This window comes from Patagioenas fasciata, chromosome 13 (genome assembly GCF_037038585.1).
Source record: "Patagioenas fasciata isolate bPatFas1 chromosome 13, bPatFas1.hap1, whole genome shotgun sequence".
NCBI lineage: Eukaryota > Metazoa > Chordata > Aves > Columbiformes > Columbidae > Patagioenas > Patagioenas fasciata.
The window spans coordinates 16,098,988-16,126,836 of record NC_092532.1 but is presented as its reverse complement, the minus strand read 5'-3'; the positions used below and the strand labels follow the sequence as shown (position 1 = coordinate 16,126,836).

The following is a 27,849-nucleotide window of genomic DNA, read 5'->3' as shown; positions in this document are numbered from 1 at the left end:
TGAACAGCATAACTTCGATACCGAAGAAATTTATGAAATAATGAATTTATGACTGATTGAAAGATATTAAGGTGATAAATCCATTCTGACTGTATTTTTTGTAGGTTTCTTTGTTTTGATTAAAACAATCAAACAATGGAGTCATTAGTGTAGTAGGTAAGAGAGAAGATGATAGGCATTTCTTGACAAGACGAAGGCAGAGTGAATTCTGCAATCAAATGAGAAAGTTGTGATCTCAGTGAAATCACCCTAAACCAGCTGAACAGGAGTTTACATTTTTTCATTTTTCTTCATGTTTTAGCTTCCGTAGTAGGAGATGTGGTGATGACTTTGCTGCTGCCCTTTCAAAGAGCTTACAGGGAATGGAGTACCTGAAGAAACTAGAGTAAGTCTTTGCTTGTAAGGTTAGAGGTTTCTCTCTTTCTATCTGTCCTCTGTTTCTGTCTTGCAGTTTAGTTACATTGGCTCACTCAAGGCTCATCTGCTCTGTGCAGCACTGTATGGAGAGGGACGCCGTGCTATGCAGAGCAGCATGGAGACGTGTGGCTCTTGTTTTGCGCTGGTATCAAGAGAAGTGCTGCATTGCCCTGGTTAAAAAGGAGTATCGAGTTAGTTGCAGGGGGTGGAGTCCGGCCACCATCTCTCTGTGCTGCAGTGCCTGGAGTGTGGCAGGCACACATCTGAGACAGGCTTAACATGCACTGCACAGGATGCCAGTCCTGCCTCTGCTTGCTTTGAATGATCATTTCTTTTTTCAGGTTGACAGGTGGGAGCATCACAGCTGAGGGGATGACTGCCTTGCTCCAGGCTTTATCACAGTGCCTCCAGCTTGAGGAAATAAAGTGAGTGTTTTGTGGCAATGACCCTCAAATCAGCTGCTCATTCCTTGGGGTACTAACAAGAAGGAATCTGTGTGCAGCTTGCAGGACAATCGGATACGTGATCCAGATGTGAAGAGGGTGATGGACCTGTTCTCCAGAATGGAAAAGCTGAAGAAAATAGAGTGAGTGAAAATGGCTTATATCTATTAAAAGTGATAGCCACTGTGAAGCCAAGCATAGCATCAGAGTTTAAATCCTCATCAGAGCAGAGTTGCTGGATGTCTCTATAAAGGGTGACACTCGCCCTTAGAGATGCCACTCTGGGGCGTGCAGGGTGCTACGCTGAGGCACAGACATTTAAGTGCAAGCAGGGCTGTGCTCAGTTTGAGACAGACTCAGCCTCACAGGTCTTACCCAGATGTTTTAAAATAGTCTCAAGGGAGTGCTGTCACCACTGACACCTCGTTCCTTCACACATTTGTATGACACACAGACAGTGGTGTTGTCACAGTTGATTCCTTTGAGGCTCAGAGGAACAAGCAGAGGATTTGTAGAAGCAAGACTTTGTTTCATATTTAATGAGGACCAGCAAGTAGTGAAATAGGAAGAAACATGCAATTAAAGAATAAATCCTCAGAGGTTGCTAGGATTGTGTCTTTGGGGATGTTTTAAAGGTGAGAGTTTAGACTACACTGTTTTGATATGCTGTACTTGGGTTAGTTATAGCGAGAGTTTAACTGCACTGTGGGTCAGTTGTGTAGTCATACTGGTATAAAGTACATTCTCTACATAACCCCAAAACAGCTAATGACTCTTCTCTTGCGCATAGAGTCAGCGTCTCTGATTCTAAGTTCACGTGAGCTATAGCTTACAGAGGAGAACTATGATCTGATGATGCTTTTGTTGGGTCCTAAACACAAAATTCTGAAGTTTTGGAGAAATCCCTTAACTAAAAACATGTGTGCTTCAGGGTGTTGGGGTGCAGAACAGAGGACATTTGCCTAAGAAAAGCGTGTGCTGTTGGGTCTAGCAGCTGAGGTTGTGTTCTTCCTCCTGTTCACAGCCTGAGCAACAATGATCTTTCCTCGAATGCTGTTGTCCTTTTGGCAAAGGAAGTCGTCGTGTGTCAAAATGCTACTGAACTGCATGTCAGGTATCAATACATGAGCTGTTACAAAAGCAAATACGTTGTCTCTTTAGATGCTGACTTTTTAAATGGACAGTGGTTTCCAGCTTAATTGTTGGCTAATCAAAGTCAACAAAAATGAATTTTGCTTCTTTTTGTTTTCTGTTCGAAACAGAATTGGAATTCATCATATTATGGACTTCCTCTTTGTATTGTTTTAATATGTTATTTCATCCTTCATCTGTAAATTAATTTTCAGGGTGTAATATATCTTCTTATATAACATAATTTAAACTTTATTTTAAGCTCTACAATATATCAACTAGGAAATTCTTTACCAGTTACGCTAAATTTGCTCTAAATCAACTAATTTTACTGATAAGGTGTGGATTTAAGTAGCTTTATCTCTGTGTTCCTTTAAATTACAAGTTTTGGTGTTTTCATAGGTACAGGATGACAGAGAAAGGGTAGAATTTTTAAATACTAGCTCTTATGGTTGTTTTATTTTAAGTTTAACAGAACAAATTAATCCTTGATGTCACTCAAGAGTAGTCAAATTGCATACAGCTGCTTCTTATTTTTCTTATTGGAATGGAGTTTCTACTGAACCTCTTCTCAACAAACTGTTGATCTTGCAAAAAAACCAAAAATCCCGGCTCAATCTTCTTGACTGTGTTACTCCTTTGTCTGTACGGCAGCCCTAGTCCAACATGCGGGGTGTCCTGCTGCTCGATTGCTCTCCTGTGGCAATGTGCTAGCGCTGCAGATGTCCAGACCCCTTTAGCATCCAGGCATCGGTCCTTACAGAGCACCTCTACTAAAGAAACAGCATCTTTCCACCTGAGTACTAACATTGGTTTGGTTCTCTTTTTCAGGAAGGACACTGTGATTATATATTTTTCTGGCCTGGCTGGGAAAGTTGCAAGGTGAGAAACTGCACTTGGGGTGACGCTGATTCAAACCATCATTTTGGTGTCGCTATAAACCACTCCAGCAACAGAAGTGGTTGCCTGTGCCCTTGCATCTGGCAGAGCTGGATCCACCTGGGTGAGGAGAAAGATAACCAAAATACCTGGTCTTCGCACAGACCTAACAGCCAGTTCCACAAAGGCAATGCCTTACTGCCTGTGTAAGCTTGAAATGCTGTGTTCCGATTGCAAAAGTACTGATGCTGAAGCCAGTGAACAGTTGAATGTGAAGATAAATGGAGGAAAAGCCTTTCCTCCTTTCCTGGCTGGCTCCTGACTTCTCCCTTCTTGTGCATACTTTTGAAGGAGAGTGAATTAGGCCTCAAGCTACTACAAAGCAATCTCTTGTTTCCTGATAGGGAGCTCACTTTGCCCTGTGTTGTGCATTCCTCAAGGGACCTCACGATATTTGGCATGTGTGTGTGAAGGCTGAGCCAGCTGGAAATGGTTCCTGTTCAGGTGCCTGAACATCCATCTCTGCTGGTGTGGGCAGCCTGGCACATGTGGCTGTGTTTATCCCTTTCTGTCGTGGCACAATCCCATATGAAAGCAAAACGCTCTGTATCTTAGTAGCGCCCTCGAACTGAAGGTCAGTTATCAAGTTGATTCAAATATGCAGTGAAATCCTGTGTGGAGACCCGCTGTGCTCCCATCTCCTGATAGAGTCTTCTGGCTGTTGAAGATCACTTGACCTTGCATAGAATGGTTAGACAAGAACACAAACCTTGTGGTTTCTTGAGAAAGCTTCCAGAAAATACTAACCAGCTCTCCCAAGTCCTCATATTTTGTGGAGGCATATTAAATGCCAAATATTTTGCTTGCTTGCAGATCTTTGGATTTGAGGTGGGAAGAGAATATGGACCATGTAATTCCAACCAGACATGTGAAGTTATGGTAAGAGAGGTGTTGAAATTCCTGCCAGTGAATGTGATTCACAGATGACAGGTACTACAGAAGTACAAAAATAGCAGCTGTGTTGGTCCTTACGGACAGAGGAGATTTCCACGTATGATAAGGTTTGAAATACACCTGAATCAGTAAATAAAAGTAACAATAGAAAACCCTATCTGGCCCAGCCAATGGCTTTATTTATTGTGTGTTGGGCTCTACAGCCCTGGAGAGGCAGAGTTCCCTTGATAATGCCCATCTTGCCAATTGTTCTTATAGCTACCAAAGGCATGAGCCATATAATTTTCTTTCTTGCCTGGGCTCCAGAAGCGGGTAGTGGCTTTCTCAAAGTAGGAGAACTCAGACATGTTATCTGAGCATGTTAAGGTTGGGAAATGTCTCTGCTTTAGCTTCTTCTCTTTCCTGTGCTACTCTGCACAGCAGGAACCATTACATCCATCCCCTTCTTGTGGATGGCAATGCCAGGTGGTTCTGACACAAAGTGTTGTGCTTGCACAGCACTCTGCAAGTGCATCCCTCTGTGCTCCTTTTGCAGCCACAGAGAGAGTAATATGCCCAGGGCTGTGTGGTAGAGCAGAGAGTAAAACCTCAGTACCTCTGTGTGTGCTCCCTTGGAGAGAGACCCCCGAAGTGCCTGGGCCCCACTGTCCCCTCGCTGTTCACTAACCCTTCCTGTTCGCAGCTTGCAGGATTGCAGCCTGTCTCCACAACATGCCAAGGAGATGGTTGCCATTCTCCAGAGCTGTCCCTATCTCTCTGAAGTGGAGTAAGTGCCTCCTTTCCTTGCCGTTGAGTGGCTGGTGGGGAGCAGGGGATGGTACATGTAGAGGGCAGTGAGACATGGGACCTGACCTCAAAGAAGGAGCTCCAGCACTGTGTAATGTCTGGTGGGATTCTGATTGGGGATTTTTGGTGAAGTTCAGCAGGAAATGAATGCTGAGCAACCTTTGATTCCTGTGACAAGTGCAGCCTCTGGCTCCCTGAGACTGTAACCCCCATGTCCTAGGGATAATACTCTTTGTCTCAAGTTGCTCCATGCAGAGGTAAGCAGGGAAGATTGATGTGGGACAGAAGAAAAGTCCAGACAAAAAAAAGCAATTGTAGGAAAGGGAAAACAAGAAGATTTTGAGGGCTTTGTTGTTTATACTGTTTAAAACATTCCCGACTAACTGGAAAATGCCTCAGTTTATCAGGTAACAAGCTTGGAGATGAAGGCTGCAGTTGCCTGCTGGAAAGCCTCCCTTGGATATCGATTTCAAAGCAGCTGGAGTAAGTGTTACCTTGTACAAAACCAAACTGTCTTCTTTTCTTGAGCTTGGCAAGGACTGTACAGACATGCTGGGCAGGGATCTGAGTAGCAAAGGCCTCACCCAGACCAGTGCTACAGAAGCAGCTCTGAGCACCCTTAAGGAAGGATGAGACTCAGCCCCTGAGACTGTTCAGGATGCAGTTGGTCACTTGCTCAGAGCATCACGCACAGAAACTGGTCTAAATGCATCTGAAGTGTGCTTTCATTAAAACCCCTTCCTCAGGAGTAGTGGTCCTGTGCGTGCAAAATGGGTGCAGCCATGCAGCACACCGATGGCCACGTCCACTAGGACACTCCTGTGGGATTTCGGTGACCAGTAATTGCCTTTTTTCTCTTTCTTAGTCTCAGTCAAAACTGCCTCTCTGTTAATGGCATTTGCAGTCTGTTGAAGTCTGTAAATACCTGCCAGAAGATGGTGGAGGTACAAGTCAGGTATGTAGGTCTTGAATTATTCCTGAGTTAAACTCCAGTATACAAGTTTGAGAGTTACATTCTGAGATTTTTGTTGCGTCACCTCAGAAGTGGGGTGAGTGAAGAACATGTCCAAAGATTATCACTCAAACTGACACTTGGCAATACATTGCTGTAAGCTGATTTTGTCTGAGCCATCGACCAGAATTTGAGAAGGTATGGAACTGTGTGTCGTTTCATGTGTGGGGCAGTTTTTTAAACTCTTTACTGCTCTGTGCCCTGAGAAGTTTTGGAGAGAGTGTGAAGTATGAGAACAGGTGACATCTCCTGGAATGGAGCTGGAAGGTCTCTATTACTTTCCCTCAGAAACACCCTGGAGTTCAAGTTGTGACAATTTTGTCTGCACTTTCTCTGATGGTTCAGAGAGACTGGGTCATCTGCTATTTCATAGTTTGATCCAACCAGGGTTTAAAACTAATGGAGATTATTCTTTGCTTACTGTGGGAGTGTTTTAAGTGGTTGGTGTAATCAGAGAGTTTTGCAGAGCAAAATCAAGCACTCTTAAAACAAGAAGTCCTGTAAATAGCCTAAATGTAACATTGATTGATGCCTTCTCTTCTTCACAGCCTTTGTCGTGAGACTGCAGTCCTGAGGTTTGCTGAAGACAGAGAGTTTGCGTCCCGTCTTCCCAGGTAGAGCCTGTGTGCACAAATGGTGTTTTCTCAGCACCTCGTTTAGTTCTTGTATCCTGTTTAAGTACCAAGGGTAACACTTTATCTCACAACAGTTCTTGCCCCCACCCCAAATCTAAATGTGGTACTTTGTCCTCATTTTCTTAGCACTTTGGAAGTTCTCCACTGCTTGGTTATGTTTTATGTCTCTAGGGGTTATTTCAACCTACAGCATCCTAAGCAAAGGAGGCTGTTTAATGGCAGCTATGCTATCTGGTAATAGTGAAGTGTAAAAAACCAAGTGAACCACCTCCAAACCAAATTCCAAAAAGATTCACAGATCCCTGCATGTTTAAAACCATTTAGTTCACTACACTGTGTGTTCTGCTACTCCTAAATCAAATTAAATTTGGAGTTTTATTTTTTTCCCCTTAGAAAATTGTGGGTCAAACCAGCTCAGTTCAAATGTTTTGAGAAATAGCTTCGTGTTGCTTCTGGAGTTGTAGATTCATTTGTTTATTCCCTTGTTCTCCATGGGCTGAGTCCATTGTAAAATAGCATTTCCCACAGCACACGTGCATCCCATCTCTTAGCTGTGGAGGAACAGCAAGGCTGTCATGGGATGTGACCCTGTTGTTGGGGATGTGCTTGAAAGAGAGTGGCAGCCTCACATGGTCTGTGACTCCTTTAAGGCACCAGGTGACATTTCAGACTCAGATATTTTAGGATTTGGGTGTTCCATTTATTTATATATAGTCAGTTTTTTCCCACATACATGGACTCTTTTCACAAAACATGTTTAGACAAAAAAAATCTCCGTCAAACTGTAGCTTAGGAGAGAAATCTGTCTTTTCCCCTTCTTCCCAGCTGCTTGCATGCTCGAGTATTTGGTTAATCACTGAAAGAAAGAAGAGTTTGCTGTTGGCAAGATATGGGTGTGGGCTAGAGCCAGCGTAGCCCCAGAGACCTGACAAATTGCTGGAGTGTGTTTTACTTTTGTCTGATTTTGTGCTCACGTATTAGGGAAGATCCTGTGTTCTCTACTGATGGCCAACAGCATGGAGAGGAAAACCAGACACCTACTGCTTCTAAAAAAATAAGGTACCATGGCACATTTTCAGTGTATTTTGTGCATGTCCTATCTCTGGATCCTGTAACTTATGTGACCTGCATGTCCAAGGTGAATCAAGACTACCAGTTGCTGCAGACAGAAGAAAAAAACAGCAAGATATTTCAAGGGGATTTTTATTTCATTATCATCTCCTTGTTTATATTTTGGTTTTCTGAAGGAGTGAAGTTTACAATCTTGTTTGTAGTCATGCAGACCTGGACTGTTGATTTCTCTTTCCCCTCCTAGACTGACAGATGGTCATTTTCGAGCCTGTGACCTGGAGAAGCTGTGTGCAGTCCTTAAGGAATGTGATAACATCTCTGAACTGGAGTGAGTCCTTAACACTTATGGTCTTTATCTGCATTTTTTTTTATATATTGAGAAAATGCAATTTGTTTGTTCTGCAGTGTTGTATGGAGAATGTGGTAGAGAAGTAGCTTTATGAAAGACATAGCTTTACATGGGCTAATACCCTTTACCATGGAGACATACAGGTCTAGTTCTCTCTTAGGGCAAAAGTTGCAGGACATAAATCTAGAAAGGGGGTGCTTGACCACTTACCCTGACTTCAGGTATTACAAAAGCTGTAAAACCTTACACTGTCATTTTTGCCTTTGGACCATTTGGGAGCAAAGCTGCAGAACATGAAGAGTCCCACCTAAAGGGACGGTGGCAGCCTGTGTTTTCACTGGTGATCCCACACATGGTGTGCAAGGACTTCCAGCACCAAAGCACTTTCTTCTGTCAGCATGTGGGGAGTCATCCTGTTTGGTAGCACCAAGGGTGAGCAGACCCAGGCCTGAGGGAAAGGTTGGTGAATGCAACCTCACATCTGGGTTTTGAGGACAGAACGAGGACCAGCACAAATGTGTACCCTGCGTACCACCACCTGAGGACTGGCAGCCTGTGCAAGATATTTTTAGCCTTTATTCTTAAGCAATCATATCCTTTGATCTCCCATCGGCCATAGCCTATTGTAATCCTTAGGCTCTGAATCAAGCCTAATATCCTTCTCCAAGACTAACACATGGCTCCTCTCTTGGGCCTGTCCAGGTTGATAGCTTTTCAGAGCTGTGAACTTCATGTCTCTAGTAACTGCATTGAAAAGCACTGTCAGTCCAGAGGGGTCACTTGATGGACATGAGAAAAGGATGAGCCCTGAGCTAGATCTCTGACTGTCTTATGTTGGGTAATTCCAGTCTCTGGTTTCCTTGTCAGTGGAGAGAGGTAGCACGTGAGTTGTTCGGGTTAGAGTGCCTGTGTTAATAAAAGCTGATTGTGCCTATTGTTTTGTTTGTTTGTTTTTTTTTCTATGACAATTAAATGCCTTTCTTTAAATCCTAGCCTATCACATAATTTTCTGGGAGACGAGGGACTTTCACAGCTGTTTCAATTCCTCATGAATTTGAAGATGTTACGTTCTCTCAAGTGAGTCCCTCCTCTTTCCCTTACTCATGGGTTTTTGTGGGAGTGTTGGGTGTGGAGGCACTGTCCATATTTGAGAAGGGCTCTTCAGGATCAAGTGCTCTTGTATTCTGTGTCTGTTAAGGATGGATGGGCTGTGCTGTCTGGTCTGTCCCACCTCTAGTCCAGAACAGGGTGACTCCACTTGAAGCTGGATTGAGATCAGTGCCCGAGAGCCTCTGTCCTCAGTTCTCGGTGAAGGAGACAGGTGATCTCGTGTGCAGGGATGGCACCTGCTTTCTAAAACATCCTGAGATCTTTAGCAGGCTGCAGAATTTTTCCTCTCCTGGTTCCTCGTTGGGAGGGAGAGCAGTCCTGTCCTTCCTCTCCTGAGGTGGGCACCTTTGGAAGATAAATGCTGGGGAGCTACAGCTTCAGCAGTGGAGTCTGAATTGAGCTGCAATGGTTGGCTTATGTTTATCTGGGTGTTTTTCCTGGCAAGCCCATTGCAACTGCAGTGTGCAGGACTGTGACTTAAGGAGTATAGCACAATTCTGCTTTATTGAAAGATATATTTACTGTTCCAGTTTGATTAATTGAACTATTCTCGAGCCAAGGCTGTTCCAGTTACTGACAGACTTCAGCATCTCTTCACAACAATGCAGAGAAACGCACTACTGTTATTTATCTGTTAGGTTGGTTGGTTGTTTTTTTACCGCAACATCAAGTACACTGTCCACAGTCACACTAGACACTGTGATAGACCTAATAGACCTGAGCACGATCTTAGTTAGTGTGGGTTTTGTACTGCCCCAACTGCACTCACAGTCAGTGAGTTGGTTTTGCCTTGCATCGATATCTTGAAATACAAGGAATTCCATTTAACCATCAGAAAAAGCTTGTGCGGTAAGGATGGTCAATCACTAGAACAGGTTGCCCAGAGAGATTGTGGATTCTCCATCTTTGGAGATATTCAAAACCCAGTCTGCTCTAGTGTAACCCTCCTCTGAGCGGGAGAATTTATCAGTTAATCTCCAGAGCTCCATTCCAGCCTCAATTATTCTGTGATTCTCTGAACTCTAGGAGTGAGGGATGAATTTAAAAAATACTGAAGTGAGTTGTGTTTGCAGAACTGTAGTTGGAAACACAGGCAGAGGGTGGCAAAGAAGCAGTTTCTGAGAGTGTTGGACAAGGATTGCTATTATTAGGTGATGAAGTATAAATTATTAGTTGTTTTTCTTGCAGCAGCTGATGTCATGTCTTGTTCCTGTAGGTTTAATGACAACCAGATCTCCCTGAACTCGGTGTTTTTCTTAGCTCAGTCCTTATGTACATTGGAACACATTAAAACAATGAATGTCAGGTATGTCTAGAAGTACTTTTCCCATTTTTTGCTATTTAAGACCTCAAGCTCTGTTTTTTGAGGTGTTATAGAGGAGCACGTGTCTTCCAACTCCACCCTAATTATGTTCGTTTCTGCTTACAGCTTAGGACACACACAGGTGATTCACCTAACATTTTGGGAAAGGACCAGGTAAAATCATACCCACTCATCCAAGCCTTTCAGACTCGTTGCTATGAAATCTCAAATAGATGGTGATGTGTGAGTCTGTGAGATGTGCCAATTAAAGAGCCATTTGGCTCATAGCTCCAGTCAGGGTGGTGGAAGCGAGACGAGCTGTTTCGTGGCTGTTTGATTGACAGCAGCTGGAGGGTATGGAGCAGATGGCTGCATCCCACTGCTGATCGGGGCTGCAGTCGTCTCCCTTCTGGGCCAGGGCAGAGCAAATGCCCAAAGTGCTGAGTGGATGCAGACCTCTCTGAGGGCTGGAAGAGGGATAATAAGACCCTTTTTTTTCTGGGGATGAGGTGGACCTTGTTCTGGCAGGTGGTGAGAGAAGACAGACTGGAGCATGAGGCGACTGCCACCACCTCACGCTCTTTCCCAGCTGTAGCACAGGGACTCAATGACATGGGGGCAACAACATCGGCACAACTCACGGGATAAACTGTTCTTTCCCCAGGGCCAGAAGTACCAGCAGGTGGAGAAGTAGTTTCCTGGCGCATCCCAAGCACATAGCAAATGGACAGTGCTTTCGGTACGGCATCTCCAGCTTCCTTTTGTCACCCAGTGGTGTAGGGAGACTTGGTTACAAGGGAGAAGGTCTTGGCTGGTGTAATTTGACAAAGCCATAAAGAGGTTGGGCCAGCTGGCATCAACCCAGGCCAACAGGTGCTTGTGCCTTCTCGTCATTGGGGGGACACAGTGATATGCCAGAGGTGACTGGGTGAATAATACACCCTCTTGGGACAGGCTTGGGATGTCCACTGCTACAGGCATATATATGAAAATAAATAGTATGTCTTTTACTTGGCTAGGCTCGCAGGGATTGTCTTGCTTTCCTGCAGGGGAAGCTCCAACCCATAAATAATGAGATACAGATCTGGCTGGCTACTGCACTCATCCCATGGACATCTGCAAGTTTGTCACCCAGGAAGGTTTCTGCGATTTCCCTCTTTGAGAAGGAGATAGGAGGCACCATTCCTAACCTTGCTCTGGGAAAGCTGAGACAGTGCTGAGTAGGGAAAGATGCTGTCCAGTCTCCCGAGACAGTTTAAGTACCAGTGATGTGGCTTAGGGAGGCAACATCCCAAGTAACATGGCATTATATTTTGGTGAACTGGCTCTCTTGAATGGACTCAGAGCTGGTGAAGTCATCTGTTTGTCCCAGGTTTTGACTTCTCAGTCCTAGATCGTGGGTAGCAAAATATATGTAGTGGAAGTGAGAGGGTTGCTATGGGTCTTGTCTGAAGATATGAGGCTCTGGGACATGAAGGGAATGTTGCCACACTGTGGTCATGGGAAATGTTTTGCTTTGTTTGCTTCAGTCTCAGGGACTGCAGACTGGGTCCAGAGGACGTGACCAGGCTGTGCCAGATCCTGGCTCATTGTCCCCAGCTGACAGAAATTGAGTAAGTATTGAGCATTTGGCAAACCTGTCTGTCTGTCTGTCTCCACATCTCCCCAGCCTGCAGATACAGAGTTGGTGCTCAGGTTAGAAACCAAATCATCCGTTGTCCCACCAGAGCCTCCTAGAAACCCCTGCAAAACTTCCCCCAGATGCTTAGATAAACCCACACCTTCCACTGCCCTCTCTGTTTCAGTTTGGCCTCTCCAAAGTCTACCATGTCTATATGTAAATGCTCCAGAACAAATAGGTGCCCTGTGTGTTTTGTCATCTGCACCCTGGCTTGTGGTATAGATGGAGCAAGAGCACCCAGACTCCTGAATTGCTGCTCACTCCATGCAGGAGCTGGGTGCCAACAGAATTAGAATAATACCAATTGGAACAAAAACTGAGTTAATAACAAATAAAAATAACATAATACCCATATTGTATGCACAAAATAAATCAATAGCATGACTTTATAAACTTACGGTAGTAGAAAAGACACTTAAACCTGGAATGTCATTTTGCTATAGGATGTCGAGAAATATAAAGATCAGCCTATGAGGACTAAATCTTACCCAACTTTCAGGGCATTTCTGGACAGAAATTTGCCTGTAACACCCCCATGCAAATATGTGTGCATGTCTGCATGGACTTTATAGAAATACTTACAGATTGTACCAGTTTCTCTTAGAATTTTTTTCCTTCCATGTTTTTAGTCTGTGTGGAAATTCATTGAGTGACCAGAGCATTGAGAGATTGCTGAGCTTCCTGCTGTACTTCCATCATCTGACACTACTGAGGTAATGTTTGGGGTCCCTGCTTGGATTGCTGCCACGAAACATTGGTTTGGAAAGTTTTAACACCACAACATGTCTCAGGAGCATTAATCAGTACTTGCAGATTACAAAGCTAGGCAAAGAAAATGCAGAAACTCTTTCGCACCCGTTCTTGTTTTGTTTCTAGAACCAAAGCAGCACTGAATTATTTTTGCTTTAATGATGTATAGAGAAAAAAAAAAAAGACAGGAGGAAAAATACCCACCCTAGGCACAGCATCTCAGATAATCCTCACTTAGCAGGTCCCATGGAACATGACTAGCAGCATCCATAGCAGATGTGGGACTTGTTGGCTGACACACAGTGACAGCACAACAACCTTGTGCCTGGTCAGCATCTCACAGCTCTGCCCCTGCAGGGATCTGGCATCCCACCACACTCAGCACCAGAAGTGTTTCATGGCAGCAGATCAGCCATTTAGTCTGGGAATTCAGGCTGGAGAGGTGCTGTCAGGGACTAGTGCATTCCCATTATGTGGACAAAAAGCCCAGAAGCGGTGTGGCTGCCATCTTCAAGGGGCTGTAATGTGGAGGAGCTACAGTGTCTCGAGAGTTTGAATTCGCTCACTCAGGAGGTTGCTTCCAGTCTTGGGTGTCTCTAGTCCAATTGCCCACCCTTTACCACCTGGAGAGGAGTTGTTCAGTGTAAACCTTTGGTCTGTACTCCCTGTTTAGTTAAAGGGCATTAAAGGAAACTCTTCTTTAGTTAATGGAACCCTGGGTGCCAATGCTCAAAACTTTAGATCCTTGTTCACTGGAGTAGATCCAGCCTCTTGTATCTCAAAGTAAGCAACATGAAAATTCAGTTGTATGTATTGGAGCCATTCTTCTTAGGAGCTGATTTCATTGTTCTTTCCTCTCCTTTTCAGTATTAGGAATAATGCATTTTCCTCACGTTGCACTGTCTTGCTCGTCAACTCCATCAACCTCTGTGAACGGATCAGAACGGTAGAAGTCCGGTAAGACACTCAGACTGTTTGGAGCCCAGCAGCCCAGCTTTAAAGGGACTACAAAGCTTGTCATCTTTGAAGAGCATTGCTGAAGGACTCTCTTTTGTGTTTGCTTCAGGTCAAATGAAAATGCTTTTTTGCATTTCGGAACAAGCATGCGAAGCCAGAAGACATCCTGCAGGTACTGGCATACAACACTGAATTATAATTCACTTGTTTTGATTAGGTTTGAAACACTAATTCAGGTAGCCAGATCTCTTGCATGAAGAACTCATGGGCTAGTAGCTGAAGCTTTGGGGCTCAATTCAGCTGCCTAAGTGCAACTCAGTACCATTTGAGATGAGCTGGGATGGCAAGAGACCTGTGCCTTTCTTGAGTGTCCTCTGGACTACTCAATGATCAGCTTGAGTGACACCAAATTCTGCTGTAGAAGTGACTGAATTGAGCCCTAGGCACCGCATTTTCCAAAGTGTACCTCGAATTCTCTGTGATAATCTTCATATGAGCGTTAGTGTAATGTGTACGTGACACGTGTCTGCAGTCTCTCTGGGAGCGATGGTTGCTGGGTGCCCCTGTAAAGAACGCTGTAACACGTCTCCGGCACCAAGGAGATGGCAAAAACTGTGAAAAGATCTGTTTCCCCTCTATAATGTGGGATTTGTCATCACTAACCTCACGGAGATTGTTATGAGCAGTATCAAACACCAGTGGGGCTCAGGGTGTTCATCTTAGTGAATTCCACATGGATACTGGTGTAAAAACAAAACTGGTGATGGGCAGTTCCCCCTGCTCAGCCTGAGCCTGGCTGCTGGCCGGGCTTTAACTCTGCTGTCTCGTCTGCAGGGTGACGGGCTGTGCCATCGATCCGGGGCAGGTAGATGAGCTCTGCAGTGTCCTGGCACAGCGCGGGTGGCCGGCTGAAGTCAAGTAAGTGGGGCTTGGGTTGTTACCGTCACCTTCGACAGGGGTCACTGAGGGAGAGCTGGGTCGGCATGGTTCAGCATTGCTCGTGGTTTCCCACCCTGTCTGTGTGTACATGTGTGCTCATGCAGACTATGCAGAAACAAAATTGATTAGTAACCATATAGGTCCTTTATAAATAGATTTTTTAAGAGGGCTTGAGCTTGGTGGGATAAATTCCTTGGGATTTTCACTCTGTGGCTGTTTTAGGCATTTGTTGTTTCACTGGAGCTGTGCTCTGAGCTAGTGTTAGGAAGTCTTCATCTGAGCTTGCTCTGGAGCTCATGCATGAGGTGGTTTTGTAGGGCAGCAGTTTTTGTTAGACCTTTAATGGCTGAGCTGGGATTTAAGTCAGGGAAGTTTGGCTTTTTTTTTTTTAAAGCTTCTCAGAGGAGCATTGCTGCTTAAAATGAGGAGTTTTGGTTGGCCACCTTGTTCTTCTGCCTTTCAGCCTCTCCAGGAATCAGCTGGGAGATGAAGGTCTGCGGTGCCTCTTGGACCACTTGCATCAAGTGCCCATTACCTGTTCCCTCAAGTAAGAAAACAGACTGTGAATGTGAGGTGCCCGAGCAGAAAGGCATTCATGTGATCCCTCCTGAAACTCGTTGTCATTATTCTTGCCGGCTCATGCCTTAGGAGGTAAGGTCTGAGTGAGCCATGGGCACAACTCCAGACCTTTGGGCCAAGGTGACTCAGGGTCTGACCCAAACCTGCTGAAGTAAGTACAAGTCTTTGTTAGCATCAGCAGGAGATAACAAGGCCCTGAGTGGGGTGATGTGAAGCAAGTTGACGATCAGCAAGAGACAAGTTGCACTTGCTGTGTCACCCAAGTCATCCGTGCTGTGTCTTGGAGGGGTTTGGTGCATTTAGCACAGCTGAAGGGGCCCAGCACCCCACAAACAACTCTGCCTTCGGTGCCAACTTGCATTTTGCCTCTGTGGCTGAGGAGTCAGTCACCCTGACTCTTAACACCTGAAAAACCTTCTTTCTCTTCTGTGCAGTCTCAGCCATAATGGGATTTCTCAGGATGGAGTTCTGCAGCTCATAAATGCCTTTGCCACATCTGGAAATACCACTGAAGTTCAAGTCAGGTGTGTGCTTCTCCTCACTAATTTCTGATTCTTCCCTGTGTGTTTTTCTCTTCATTATTGTAAAGTTTGTGATCTTTAGGTAATAATGATGAGGGGCGCATTTTCAACTACCTTATGTAAAAGTTTGTGTCTGTTTCTGCTGGCCGAACACAGCTGCCAAGGAGGAAGCTAGCAGAACAGTTATTCCACGGGGTCAAGTTATTTTTGTGTGTAAAAACACAGGTATTCAGCTATACTAATTGTTGTCATGTATGCACCTGTAAATAAGCCTATTCAGGGCAGGAATCAGCATTTACTCTCTAAAAATGCAGTCCCTAATTCACTTCAGGATGCTGAGATTTCAGAGTGAGCCTGTTGAAAGTGATTTCCAATGTTCTTTACTTGGATTTGCATCTTCATCTCCTTTCGTCTCTGGCAAAAACAACCCACAGGTTCTGGGCTTGTTGCGCTGACATGAACTGATATTTTGTTCCTGGATTCCAGTCCCAAGGCAGGGCCATGCTGCAGATCGGCCCTTATCAGTGTTTATGCTCTTGTAGACCAGCTGGTCTGCTGTGAACCCAGTTTAACCAGGATCACTTCCAGTTAAATACGGGTGCTGGATCTTTTGGCTGGGCTATTCTAAAGCAGGTCAGTCTCCTGTTTTAGCTCTCCCTAGAGCCTGACACAGAGTGCAGGGACAGGAGGAGGCAGACAAAAGCAGGGCAGATCAGGATTGCTTCTCCAACCACCAGTGCTGCCTTATGCCAATTTAGCTTTACTGAAATGTTATTGAAGCATTTCCCTGGGCTGGTTTATTACCAGGAAGAGGTGAACTGGGCCGGTTACCTCGGTTGCTGATGCGCTGTGTTGCTTTGTGCAGATTGATGTATTGTTAAATTCTGACCACTGAGAAAAATAGTCATTTGCCCTTCAAGTCTTACACTCACATATCTTCTCTGTGCAGTTTGTGCTCCAAAGCAACTTTAATCATCAAGTTGACAAGCAGAGATGACACGAGAAAGATTTTGAGGTAACAACACAGATATTTTTTTTTTTTGGTGTGATTTCTTTGACAGAGTTGGTGTCCTTTGTCTAGGGATGAGGCAGACAAAACCTTTTGTAGCCCCTAGCTCCTGGCACGGTGATATTTTACACTAATTGATGATACATTTCCTCTGATTAACTTTCTGAGAAGAGCTTTCTCTTGTCAGAGAAAATCCCCCATGCCTTTCTCTCATTGCTTCCCCACTGACTGTTTCTCACCCAGGAACCAGTAGGTGTGCCTGCAGTCCCTGTCACAGGACAGGGTGCTACAAAAAGCTGCTCCATTACCATACACATAATCTGTATCAGAACATCTCAACAGATGCTTTTGAAGTGTTACCATAATCTTTTTTGGAAGCCCTGCAAGACATTTAGGATTTTGGTGCCATTCTTCTTGGTTTGTGGAAAAAGGTTGTAATGTGTGATATTCCTGGGTTGGAAAGCCTGAACTTTTTGTAAGAACTAATACTGTTCTCTTTCTCATCCTTTCAGACTTGCTAAGTGCAACTTTCAGCCAGAGCACTTGGAGAAGTTGTGGTTGCTCCTGGAAAAGTGCACTGGTCTGACAGAATACATGTGAGTTAATGGCTGCTTGGACCCATTTGGGTGGGCTTGTTTGTAAGCCATTGATTACAGTGACCTTTGGTTCTAGATCCTCAAATAACAACGTGACAGTCCAAGCTGCAGGAAGACTTCTCCGTTCATTGAGGAAAAATCTGGGTCCTCTGAAAATCAGGTACCGTGTCACTGAACTATTTTAAATACTGATCTCAGTCTGGTCTGACCATTTAAGATCTTTCATCAAAACAAGAGTGGACTGTGCTTCTTCAGAAGATAGATAGCATTGGCCTGAGAAATTCCCATGGGTGACTCTAAGTTACTGGTATTTTGGCTTTATCTCCTTGATTCCTACTAAGCATCATGTAAAGCTGCAGCCATAAGGTCTGCTGTCTCTGTAGGCTTCTTCCTGCCTTACAAAGAAAGTTGCTAATTCTGAGGAACACATTCCTCCTGTGTCCTCACCAGAGCATCCTGCAGTTCACCTAAGTAATTAATTTCTCATTTCTCCCAAATGTGTTGTGTTAGAGCCCACGGGCCAGGCTCCCTCATTGCTGTCAGTGGCAGGTGGGAGGGACGTTGATGTTTGTGTCCTCTGCAGGGAAGCTGGGCTGCTTCTCTGTTCTCAGTTTGCATCGTCTTCCTATGTAGACATTATTCTGATGAGCAAAGCAGCCTTTCCATGTGTGCTGGGGTGCTGAGCACTCAGCTGACAGAGGCAGAGATGGAGCTGTGCATGTAAATAAAGCAGAACTACCTGTATTCTGCTTTGCAGCGTAGAAGAGCCATGGGTATATACAGAAAGTGTCACGGACCTTCTTGACCTGGCTGTCCAGGCCTATGGAAACATTACTGAGATCGTGTAAGTAGCACTTCAAATTCTGGTATCTTTCAGGTATTTTATTTTAGCCTGATACTTTTAAGGAAATGAGATTGAAACCAGCACTTCAACTTGATCTTCTGTTCTTTATTCACTGTCTCCATTGCATTTGTAACCTATTAGCCAACTTGAAGCAAGTTTGACCCAAATGTCTGGCAGGCAGAAGTGCTTAGAAGGTTTGTTGTCAGACACCTTAGAAAGTTTAGTGGAAAGGAGACCATGTTCCTGGTCTCCCTTGGAAGAAAGGGTGCCCAGATTAGGCTGGCTTTGGAACAAGCTTAAACTGCAAATCCCTTCAGAGATGGATGGTTAGCGTCCATGCACCAGGATAGTCCAGTCCCACCTGGTCCTCCTGATTTTTCTTATGGAAAACATCATTTGCTCTCCCTCAAGAGTTCACAGGCTTATGATGTTCTCTAATCTTTACCTTTCCAGGATCTGTAAAGATAAAACACTCTTCCAATTAGGCGTGAAGTTCCCACACTGCCTGGAGAAGGTGGAATCAGTCGTTAGCAGGTGAGAAAGTGACCATTTATCATTATTTTCTACTTGTTCTGAAACTCACTATGGGATGAAAAAATACCTTTAGAGGGTCTGAGGCTCTGCTCTCCATGGGTTCAGTCTCATCAGAGTGCCTCTGTGCCACACATGGGGAAGAAATATTATTCACGTGCATGTGTTTTTTGGGCCATCCTCCTTCATGTCCATACTGGTCCTCCACAAGGTAAAAAAGATCTGCCTCGCTTCCCTGCAGGACCAGGAGTGCTCAGGAGACACAAGCACTTTGAAGACTCTTAGGACATGTTGTCTCCTGCATGAATGTGTGGAGAGAGAACAGCATTGGTGTCTTTTTCCCTTTGTGTAGCTGAAGAAGGCAGCAACTGTCTTCTTGTGCAGTTGGGGAAGGGCTGTGTTTCTCTACACTGGACTGTGCTGTAGATGGGATATAGCAGGAGAGCCAAGGGTGGGCACTTGCAAAGCTCCGAGCTGTTCCTAATCCTGACCCTAAGGGGCACCAGATGCTGCAGTGGGCATCTGCTGGTCAGCCCTGACAGTCGCGTTGTGTGTTTGTATCCTGCAGACTGAATCTGTACAAGCCAGAAATGAAGCACGCTCGCTTCTACCAAAGGGTTTGTGAAAAATGTGCTCAGCTTCAGGAATTGAGGTGAGTTGCCAGGCATTGTAGAGGATTTCTGGGGGAAGAGAGTAGCTTGTCCTGTGTGTGCAGGAGAGCGCACAGCAGGGCAGGGGAGAGGCCAGCGCAAGGTCCCAGTCCCTGCCCTCTGGGTCCCCTACTTAGAGTGTTTGAATGGAAAACAGAAAAGACCCGTAGAGCTAGTGGCTTCCTAGGGTATCCTTTGAAGACATCTGAATGTCTCCCCTGTGTCAGATAACCCGTACTCTCTTATTGTGGCTGGGAGCTCCTGTGGGACCTTGTCAAGTATCAATGTCATGACACTTCTTCCGTGTGCCAGCACTGATGTGCTTTAGTTATGGGTTTGGGGCAGACCTTTTGTCATCAGTGGACACAGCCCAGATATGTTGTTCTGTTCTTGCAGATGGTCTCATGTTGAGCTCCACAATGATGAAGCAGAAATGCTAGTCAAGATTTTGCTGCCTCTTCCAGAGCTGAAGAAGTTCATGTATGTCCCCAGCTGTGATTTTTTTCCACTTCTTTATCATTTACTCAACCCCGTGCCTCACTCTGATCCTCTCTGAAATGCTCTTTGTCTGCAATATGGTCATGGCTCTGTGATCTCTCCTGAGCCATGTGTAGGTTGCAAACTCCACATCTCTCTGCAGTTCATGCTAAAGGTGGTTATAGGGGAACCATGTGCATGCCTTGAGGTTTTTCCTATTCCCTGTTTTTTGAAGTGAAACTAATTTGAGACTGAAACCTTGGCTCTTGTTTACATTGTAGGTAAGTTTATACCACCCTACAGTGTAAAAGAGCTTTTTTTCTGATATGAATAGCATCCAGTCCTTTTTACGGCCCTCTCCAACTGGCTGTGAGTGACAGGCTGATAATGGGCATCTCTGCCAGTGAATGCTGGGGGTTGGTTGGTGCAGGCAGAGACTGTTTGGTAAATGTACATCGTGTGTTTCAGAGATCTCTCTGAACTGCTCAGTCCTTGTAGTCCTGTACCCAGGAGCTGTGGAAATATCTCCAAACCCACTGGTCCCTGATGTCTGTGCTGGCTGGGGCAGTGTGCCTGTCAGTGGAGTAAACTCCTCTTTCTCGGTGTGTTGAGACCTGACCTTCTGATTTGATCCTTGCTGTTTTGCAGGCTGACCTCTAGCAGTATTATGCCAACTGAAACTGATGCCTTAATCACGGGCTTCCAGAATTGCCAGGCCATTGAAGAGCTCAAGTGAGTGCGTTACCAGGCCATCCAGAGTCTGCCAGGTCTTTCTAGAAGCTTTAGTTAAACTGCAGCCTTGCTTCTGCCTCTACTGGGGACAGATACAGTTTTCCTGATGGCTGGAGGACTTCATGTAGGGAAGAAGCAACAATTCCTTTTTATTTGCAATGAACAATGAGTGAGAGAGACAGAGATCAGTGGTCTGTGGCAGGGAATGTCCAGTGGAGAAATGAAGTGTTTTGGGTAGCGGTTTTTGTATCATGTCCCAGCTGGGTGGCAGTGTTTCCCACGCAACCATCCCAGAGCCAGCATTTCACTCCTGGAGGGTGATCTGGTGGCCTGCAAACAGAGATGGCTTTTCCAGGCAGCTTTCTGATACAAAGTGGAGCTGGACCCTGTGTGTCGCTGTCATGAGAGCTTTGCCACCTTGTGGTCTCCTTGCTCCAAGAGGGGCTGGGTTCTTACTCCAGCGATCTATAATTCTCTTGTATTTTATTAGGATCTAAACATGTCTGGTAGAATAGCACTAGGGAACAAAATTGAAAACTATTCACAGGATTAGAATACACTCCCACTTCTCTTCCAGCGTTGTTCTGCTCTCTGCTTTGAGTGCTTGCTCGACTGCCCGTGGGTAGTTAGTTTTTCCTGTGTTATTTCATCTTTTAGCCTGGGCTACATGGAACTCGGCAGTGCTGCCATTCCCACGCTTGTGCTGGGACTTCATGAGATGCCATCTCTGAAGAGGCTTATGTGAGTATGTGACTACAACTCGCCTCTAGCCTGGCTTGTGATACTGAATAACACTAACCTAATGTCTATTTCCCTGGGGATGTTGTTTCCAGCTTGAATCATAACAGTATTGGCAATGATGGCTGCTCCAGACTCGCCGAAGCCTTGAGGAATATGCACTATGTGGAGGAAATCAAGTAAGTTTCTAATTTCTTGCAGTCTCTCATCAGCAGACAGGTGACCACTAGTGCCATCATTTGGAGAGACCAAGATGTGCTTATACACGATGTGGTAACAAAAGCAGGGAGGTTGCCAAGTGCTGAGGTACCTTGGGCTAGAGGAAATAAGAGCTTAATGCTCAGAAGAAGAGAATTTGGTTTAACCCCGCTCTGCTGCAGTCATCTAGAAAATGGATTAAACAGCCTCTGGATTTAATTCTTCTCTGGAATTCCTGGGATCCAGAACAGAGCCAGAGGCCCATTTCTCTCTTGGGAAAGCCTCAGACCCAGCACTTCCCTGCTCTGAGAAGATCTGAATTTAGAGCCAACCCTAGGCTTGCTCTTTTTTTCTTCTCTAGCCAGATTCTGTCCATTCTCCACTGCAGTAGTCTGGAAAATAATAACCAGCTGTTGCCTGTCTTGGTGTTCTGGCTGAAGTAATTTCCCACCTGTGGCAGTATTCTGACATTGGGCCTGTGAGAAATTATGAGAATCGACAATCTGGGAACAAGCATTGGTGGAAAAGTACAAGAAGCAAGGACTGTATACTGATTGATATTTTAAGGCCAGAGGGATTGATACAGGACATCAAGGACAGGGGGGTAGCTTGTGATAGATCAAAAAATGCTTTTATGGTAGCAACTTTGGTGGGAACGCAAAAAGTACTGCTTATATAATGCATAACTTAGCAATTCAGTAATGTTTGAGCAAGCATCCTAGCAAGTATAAATACAAGCCTGAATTTGTAATACATGTCTCTCATTGCACCTTATCGAGAGCCCATGCCTCAATCGCTATACTCACCCATTAACAATATCCAGTGATTTTGATTGTTCTTTGCAATTTTTTAATGCCTCATTAAGAGCTATTAGTCTTTGATGAGATAGTTGAGACAAGCAGCTCTTTGATTCTGCCGCCAAGGTCAGGTATCATCCAGCAGATGGGAGATATTAAATAAGATCTCATACTTTGCCTGACGCTTAGCGTTTTCACAGCCTTTCTTCTCTTCTTTAAAGTTTAAGTCACAACAAGATTGGAGATCCAGGCCTGATAAATCTAGCTGCTGTCCTGCCGGTGATGCAAAACCTGAAGAGAATCGAGTGAGTCCCTTAGTTTTGTTTGCAGCGATTTCAGTTATGGCCACAGTTGGTGGGGAAATCAAAAACCTGGAAATGACCTGAACAAAAAAAGCAAATTTCCAGTTCTGCCTGGGAGAGGGAAAACTGCTCCTTCCTGCAGAACTTGCAGGGGCAGGAGTGACTCGGCACTTGACAAAAATACTCTACAAATCCCCAGGCCATTTTGCAGAGACCTGTGTCTCTGGACACACCACTGCAGCCCTGCGTGGCCCATTGCTGCAGTGACCCAGGTCTCCCATCACGCCAGGCAAACAGTGAAATATCTTAAACTGGAATATTCTGGTTCTTGTTCAGTCACTGAGAGCCTTTCATGCTTATTTTAGCCTTTCAGGGAACAGTCCCAGTCCTGCTGGAGGGGAAAAGCTGATGGAAGCTCTTGCCTATTGCAAGCGCATTGAAGAGCTACTGTAAGTGTGTCACTGCCTATGTCCCTTCAGGAAGGTGGGCAAAAATTAAGGCGTAGAAACTAAATCTAATCTGGCTCCAGTAAAGCCAGAATCATTTTTACCACTGATTCTTCTGAGAACTGGGTAAAAGCTCAGAGCTACATGGGATAGGAATGTGTGGGCAGTTTGGGGATTGCTTGTTCACTGCAGTCTTCTGGAGATTCCCAAGAACCGTACAGCTGAATCTGCAGTTTAATGGCCAGTGTCACAGGTGTACGGGCTGTGCAGTGCATGTGTTGCCTATTAAATCAGCATTAATCTATACGGCTGCAAAAACAGAGGGAAAATGACAAATAGAGGTTTTACTCAGCCAGATTCATTATCAGTCATTCCATTGCAGACTAATTTATAGCACAAATGTGCCCCTGACATATTAAAGAAATAAAATTTTAAAAAAATTCTGTTACAGTTAAAGTGCTGGAGCTATTCATACAACCTTCAGATTACAGCATACTGAACTAAGGGCACATATTAAAAAGTGTGATTTTTGGTGTAATCCAGCTCAGGACAAGCCAGTCCGGAAGGGAGTTCAATGTGCTGAGAAGTGCAGGCCAGTTTTATTTCCCTGTTTAACTCCTGCTGCAAGATTACAAAACTTCCTTGTTCATTCCTCCCACTTCCAGAGTCCTTTGAATTGTGGACATTAGTTCCTTTCAGCACAGTCCCACACACGTGTGGGCGAGGAATGGGGGTCACAGATACGTGTGGGTGACACACAGGTGAGAAATGAGACTCTAGTTCACAGTGACATTTCATTTCTGCTCCTTCCAGACTGTCAAGAAATGTTTTTGGAGACAAGACAGCAGTGAAACTTGCCCTCTGTCTGCCTCACATGACCAACCTCAAGATCCTGCAGTAAGTGTCAGCCTCTGCCCCAGAAAAGCTGGATGTCCTGGGAGTATGTGGGTGGTTGGGAGAAGGCATGGAAGCAGGCATGGACTGTGGTGGTGCACTCGTCTCTCATTTAGACGTTATTTTAAGTGTTTTGGGATTGAGAAACCCTCCACAGTTATTCTGCTGCATCAAGACACATTAGCTATTCTTGTACAACTTTAGAGATGAACCAGGCATTGTATATACACTAAAATAACCATTAACATTGGTTTTCAGTGTGTGAGCTTCTAATGCTTCTGGCTGTCTTCTTGTTCTGGTCTAATGTAAGCATAAATATGAGCACGTTTTTGTGGTCCTTAACTGTTTTGTGCAGGCACCTCTGGGTCATTTTTCACCCTGAAGTCAGTGGTGTTCCATTTTTAAAACTTTTGTGGGAGTATTTCCAGGGCTCTAGCATATAGGACTTTCTCATACTGTTTTACAGTAGCAAAGTGAGAAATCGGTGAGCTAGAAGAGCTCACTAGGCTCAGCCTAAGGGTGCATTTTCCAGCCTGTGCCTAAGGTATCATCAAAAGATATCTTAGAAAAGGAATCCCAGTGGAGAGAGACTTCAGTCCTCTGTGTAGGTTCTTGTCTTCACTGGAAAGGTGTTGGCAAGTCTGAAAACACAAGGTCCCATCCACTCTTTTTCTCAAGACCATTCCTCACTCATCTCAAACCGATCCCATGTGCTCAGAGCTGGAAACAAACTCCAGTGGTGCTGTGCAGCCTTGCTTTTGCAGTGACTGTGCCGCTTGTTGTGAGTGTGGACAAATCCGCTGAACTTGCACGTCCTCAGGACTAAGTGTTGTTGACAGCCACAGGAGCTATCTGACATGCTGGCCCCCACTGTTGCCTCCCTGTTTTCCAAGCCCCTTCATTCGGATTAACCCACAAGGATCTCAGGTTATTACCAGCACCGGGCACTGATTCGAAGATGTAGCAGTTTTCTTGGCAAGTTAAATATGAGCTTTTGTTACAGCTTTATTCTAAAATAATCCCCCAGTGCTTATGTTTCTTTTGTTAGCTTGCAGAACAATAACATTGGGCCAGCAGGAGGGATGGAGCTGACCACAGCTCTGGTGGCCTGTGGGCTGCTGGAAGAGATCAGGTAAGGCCATGGCAGGTGCACTTGGGATGGTGCCAGACGTATGGGCTGGTATCACTCTGCAGGTGGGAATCATTTCGGTTTGCAGGCCCGAGACTGTCCTGTAGGCTCTGTCCATGCTCAGGGTGACTCTGCAGAGGACAATCCAGGACAGTCCCTCCACCTGTCCCCAATGCTTTTTGTAGGATGAGAGGAGACACGGTCTGAAGGCCGCTGCAGTGCACTGCCTGCAGGGCAGCTTAGATCACTTTAGATGTTGAACCTTGTCTGCGAGTGCTGTTGGCTGGGATTTGTGTAGTCACCTGCTTTTGAACTACTGTATGCGGGAACCTGTGGAGTGGCAGAATTTCTAAATAGGGAACTGAAAGAATGGAGGTGATGTGAATTAACTCTTCCTGCTGGAGCCGTGGTGCCATGGTTCTTTGTTATGTGTTTATTGTTAAATAACAAGATGAATTAGGGTGTTGGTCATTTGGGTGTGAGATATGTTAGAGTATGGGTGGTATTGCCATGGCTTGTGTTTGCTGGTAGGTGAGAACAGAGCAGCACAACCTGGTAAAGGCTGGAAGCCGCTGCCCCCTGAGCTTTTGAGAGCCGTATATTCTTCCCGCTCTCCCTTACCATCATTTCTTCTCAGTCACGCCAGCCATTAACTCCAGTATAAGTTCTCATTTCCCATTTCACATGCAACACACAATGTGCTGCAGATCTGTCCATCTTAGCCTCTGGCATAACCCCACCTTATGTCTGCAAGCAATTCACTGCTGAATGGACTTGTGAGTTAGAGCGGGCCTGTCATTCCCATTTTACCAAGCCATGTGCCAATATGGGCTGTCCCTGCTGTCCAGAGTCCTCTCTTAGTCTGGGTACTAGTTAGTGACTTGCTAGTTCGCGTAGTAGCGTTTTGGTGGTGACTTTTCTCTGACTGCACCTTCTTTTTTTGTGGCTACTCAGCTTTTCCATTGCTCTTACAGTTTATCAGAAAATGAGCTTGGAGAGGGGAGTATCCGTGCCCTGTCCGAGGGGCTGCCCTGCTTCCAGCACCTCCGGAGGATCGAGTGAGTACCAGGGCGCCAGTGGCTGCCGGGCAGAGCATGGCTGGTTTGGTTTGTGGCTTTGCCAGGGCGGCAGCACAGCAGATGGTGCTGGTGCCATGTTCCCTGCCAGTTCTGACATTGTGCTCTCTGTTTTTTCTCTCCCTGCTGCTTCAGCTTGAAACTCTGTGGAATCACTGATGATGCTTCGAAATCACTTTCTCGCAGCTTCCGACAATGCCCTTCCATGGAGGAGATAACGTGAGTGAAGGGTCTCCCCATCCATTCCTACAACACACAGGTCACTCTAGTTTCAACGTCTGCTCTTATTTTCAACTGCAGTACATTTCTGATCCTGCTAAATACTTATTGATACTTACCACTGAGTATTTTTTAGTGATAAATTTACTAGTAATTTACTAACTGATGAAATTCACTGCTAATTTTTTTTTTTTTGGTGTAACTAACAACTTAATAGAAGCTGAATATGAAGAACTGAACAGAATATGGAGGAAAACACTCATCTTCAAGCTCTGCCCATTGTCCTTGGTCTTTTAGCATGTGCTTTGCGAGGCAGGACAAATTCCCCTTCTTGTTCTCCATGGTCCAAGTCTTGCCTCCATTTTTTTACAAGGTGGCCACAGTTGGCTCTCAGAGCAGAGCAGAAGCTTCTCTGTGCAATTGTGGAGGCTGGATTGAGAACTCTGAGCAAAGTGAGTTCAGCCTGGAGATGAACAGGGTGTCCCACCAGCTGCAGTCTTGCTCTTCACACTGGAATAAAATGGGTTCCTCTGAGGTGTAGATGTTTAACATGTTTTCAATAAACAGCAGAGATAGGCTAACTACGTTCTGATGTGTCTTCACCTGCACAGGAGAATCTCAGTGAGAAACCTGCTGGCTCTTTAGTAATCTCCCCTGTGGCCAGCTGGGTGACTCTCGATTGTCCTGCTACTCTTACGTGCTTCAGTTCTGCAAAGTATGTGTGGATGGTTTGAATGAAATGATACGTGGCTCAAAAGCCCACTAGACTTTCCTTGCCTTCCTCCTGAAGGTATTTGTGTGGAGATCACAGATCTCTTAGGACTCAGGGGATTAGGTCAAAACCAGGATTTTATTCTCAGGCCCATGAGAGGTCTGGCAAGAATCCAGTGGAGGAAAGGGGTGAGTAAAGCAATATTCAGTGCACAGGTGTGTCACTTGTAGCTTGGCACTAAGAATAGTTAATCACATGAGGAGTTACTAACAGATAAGCAGGTTGTCCTTTAATAGCAGTGTTAGGAGGGGTCTTGTCTTATCAGTGGAGGCACATGTGAGCTCTGTCATTGGAAAAGCTGAGTGACACAGCGAGGAATATGCTGATACCCGTGAAATGTGGGTAGAGGGATGTCTCTGTGGGGTGGCCCTAGGATCATTTAGCTGAGTGGTGTAGTGAAGCACTGATGGTGTTGTGTTAAGTTTTTGTTTTCCAGGTGAGAGGGAAATGGCTGGGCTGTTCAGCCAGTAGGAAAGAATTTTCTGCCCTGCTAATGTGCCAGAAAGTCAAAACCCCAGCCTTCCAAGAGCCCTGTGTGCTATCCTTTGAAAGAGCTCAGGGTCAAAAGGCAGCTTTAAGAGCAGGTCAGAGAGGCATATTAGCTACTGCAATAGTTTAACACCATCAGCACAAGGAAGAGTCATCCCGGGATATAGCTGTGTGCTCAGCAGCCTTTTCCATCTCTTGCATCTCATTCCCTGGGCCTGCAAGACACTGGAAACAACCACGGTCCCCAGGCTCTGTGGGAACACTCCCTAGTGTCTTACTGTACATGAAAATACCTGGTGAAACTGAGGAAAGTCCGCAACGTTAAGTTTGTGAATTAGGGGAACATTTACCTGCCATGATAAGAGAGTGATAAGCTCTTGTAAACAGGCTAATCTGTGAGGCGGTTGTATCACAGCCCCGCTGTTCTTCCCTT

General features: G+C 45.2%; 1 protein-coding gene across 1 annotated transcript in view; it reads left to right on the top strand.

Annotated features, from left to right (window-relative positions):
- Window positions 1–27,849, top strand: part of NLRC5 (NLR family CARD domain containing 5) — a 40,448-nt gene that overhangs the window by 8,002 nt on the left and 4,597 nt on the right. The window contains exons 6-44 of the mRNA XM_065847992.2: window positions 302–385; window positions 759–842; window positions 920–1,003; window positions 1,885–1,974; window positions 2,823–2,873; window positions 3,744–3,809; window positions 4,507–4,590; window positions 5,010–5,093; window positions 5,476–5,565; window positions 6,171–6,236; window positions 7,239–7,316; window positions 7,573–7,656; window positions 8,671–8,754; window positions 10,004–10,093; window positions 10,217–10,264; window positions 10,755–10,829; window positions 11,620–11,703; window positions 12,401–12,484; window positions 13,389–13,478; window positions 13,588–13,650; window positions 14,313–14,396; window positions 14,881–14,964; window positions 15,431–15,520; window positions 16,467–16,532; window positions 17,039–17,122; window positions 17,199–17,282; window positions 17,880–17,966; window positions 18,420–18,500; window positions 19,066–19,149; window positions 19,544–19,627; window positions 20,273–20,356; window positions 21,014–21,097; window positions 21,190–21,273; window positions 22,311–22,394; window positions 22,757–22,840; window positions 23,651–23,734; window positions 24,780–24,863; window positions 25,835–25,918; window positions 26,072–26,155. Of these exons, the coding sequence (XP_065704064.1) occupies window positions 302–385; window positions 759–842; window positions 920–1,003; window positions 1,885–1,974; window positions 2,823–2,873; window positions 3,744–3,809; window positions 4,507–4,590; window positions 5,010–5,093; window positions 5,476–5,565; window positions 6,171–6,236; window positions 7,239–7,316; window positions 7,573–7,656; window positions 8,671–8,754; window positions 10,004–10,093; window positions 10,217–10,264; window positions 10,755–10,829; window positions 11,620–11,703; window positions 12,401–12,484; window positions 13,389–13,478; window positions 13,588–13,650; window positions 14,313–14,396; window positions 14,881–14,964; window positions 15,431–15,520; window positions 16,467–16,532; window positions 17,039–17,122; window positions 17,199–17,282; window positions 17,880–17,966; window positions 18,420–18,500; window positions 19,066–19,149; window positions 19,544–19,627; window positions 20,273–20,356; window positions 21,014–21,097; window positions 21,190–21,273; window positions 22,311–22,394; window positions 22,757–22,840; window positions 23,651–23,734; window positions 24,780–24,863; window positions 25,835–25,918; window positions 26,072–26,155 (3,147 nt within the window). The remainder of the gene's footprint in view (window positions 1–301; window positions 386–758; window positions 843–919; window positions 1,004–1,884; window positions 1,975–2,822; window positions 2,874–3,743; window positions 3,810–4,506; window positions 4,591–5,009; window positions 5,094–5,475; window positions 5,566–6,170; window positions 6,237–7,238; window positions 7,317–7,572; window positions 7,657–8,670; window positions 8,755–10,003; window positions 10,094–10,216; window positions 10,265–10,754; window positions 10,830–11,619; window positions 11,704–12,400; window positions 12,485–13,388; window positions 13,479–13,587; window positions 13,651–14,312; window positions 14,397–14,880; window positions 14,965–15,430; window positions 15,521–16,466; window positions 16,533–17,038; window positions 17,123–17,198; window positions 17,283–17,879; window positions 17,967–18,419; window positions 18,501–19,065; window positions 19,150–19,543; window positions 19,628–20,272; window positions 20,357–21,013; window positions 21,098–21,189; window positions 21,274–22,310; window positions 22,395–22,756; window positions 22,841–23,650; window positions 23,735–24,779; window positions 24,864–25,834; window positions 25,919–26,071; window positions 26,156–27,849) is intronic.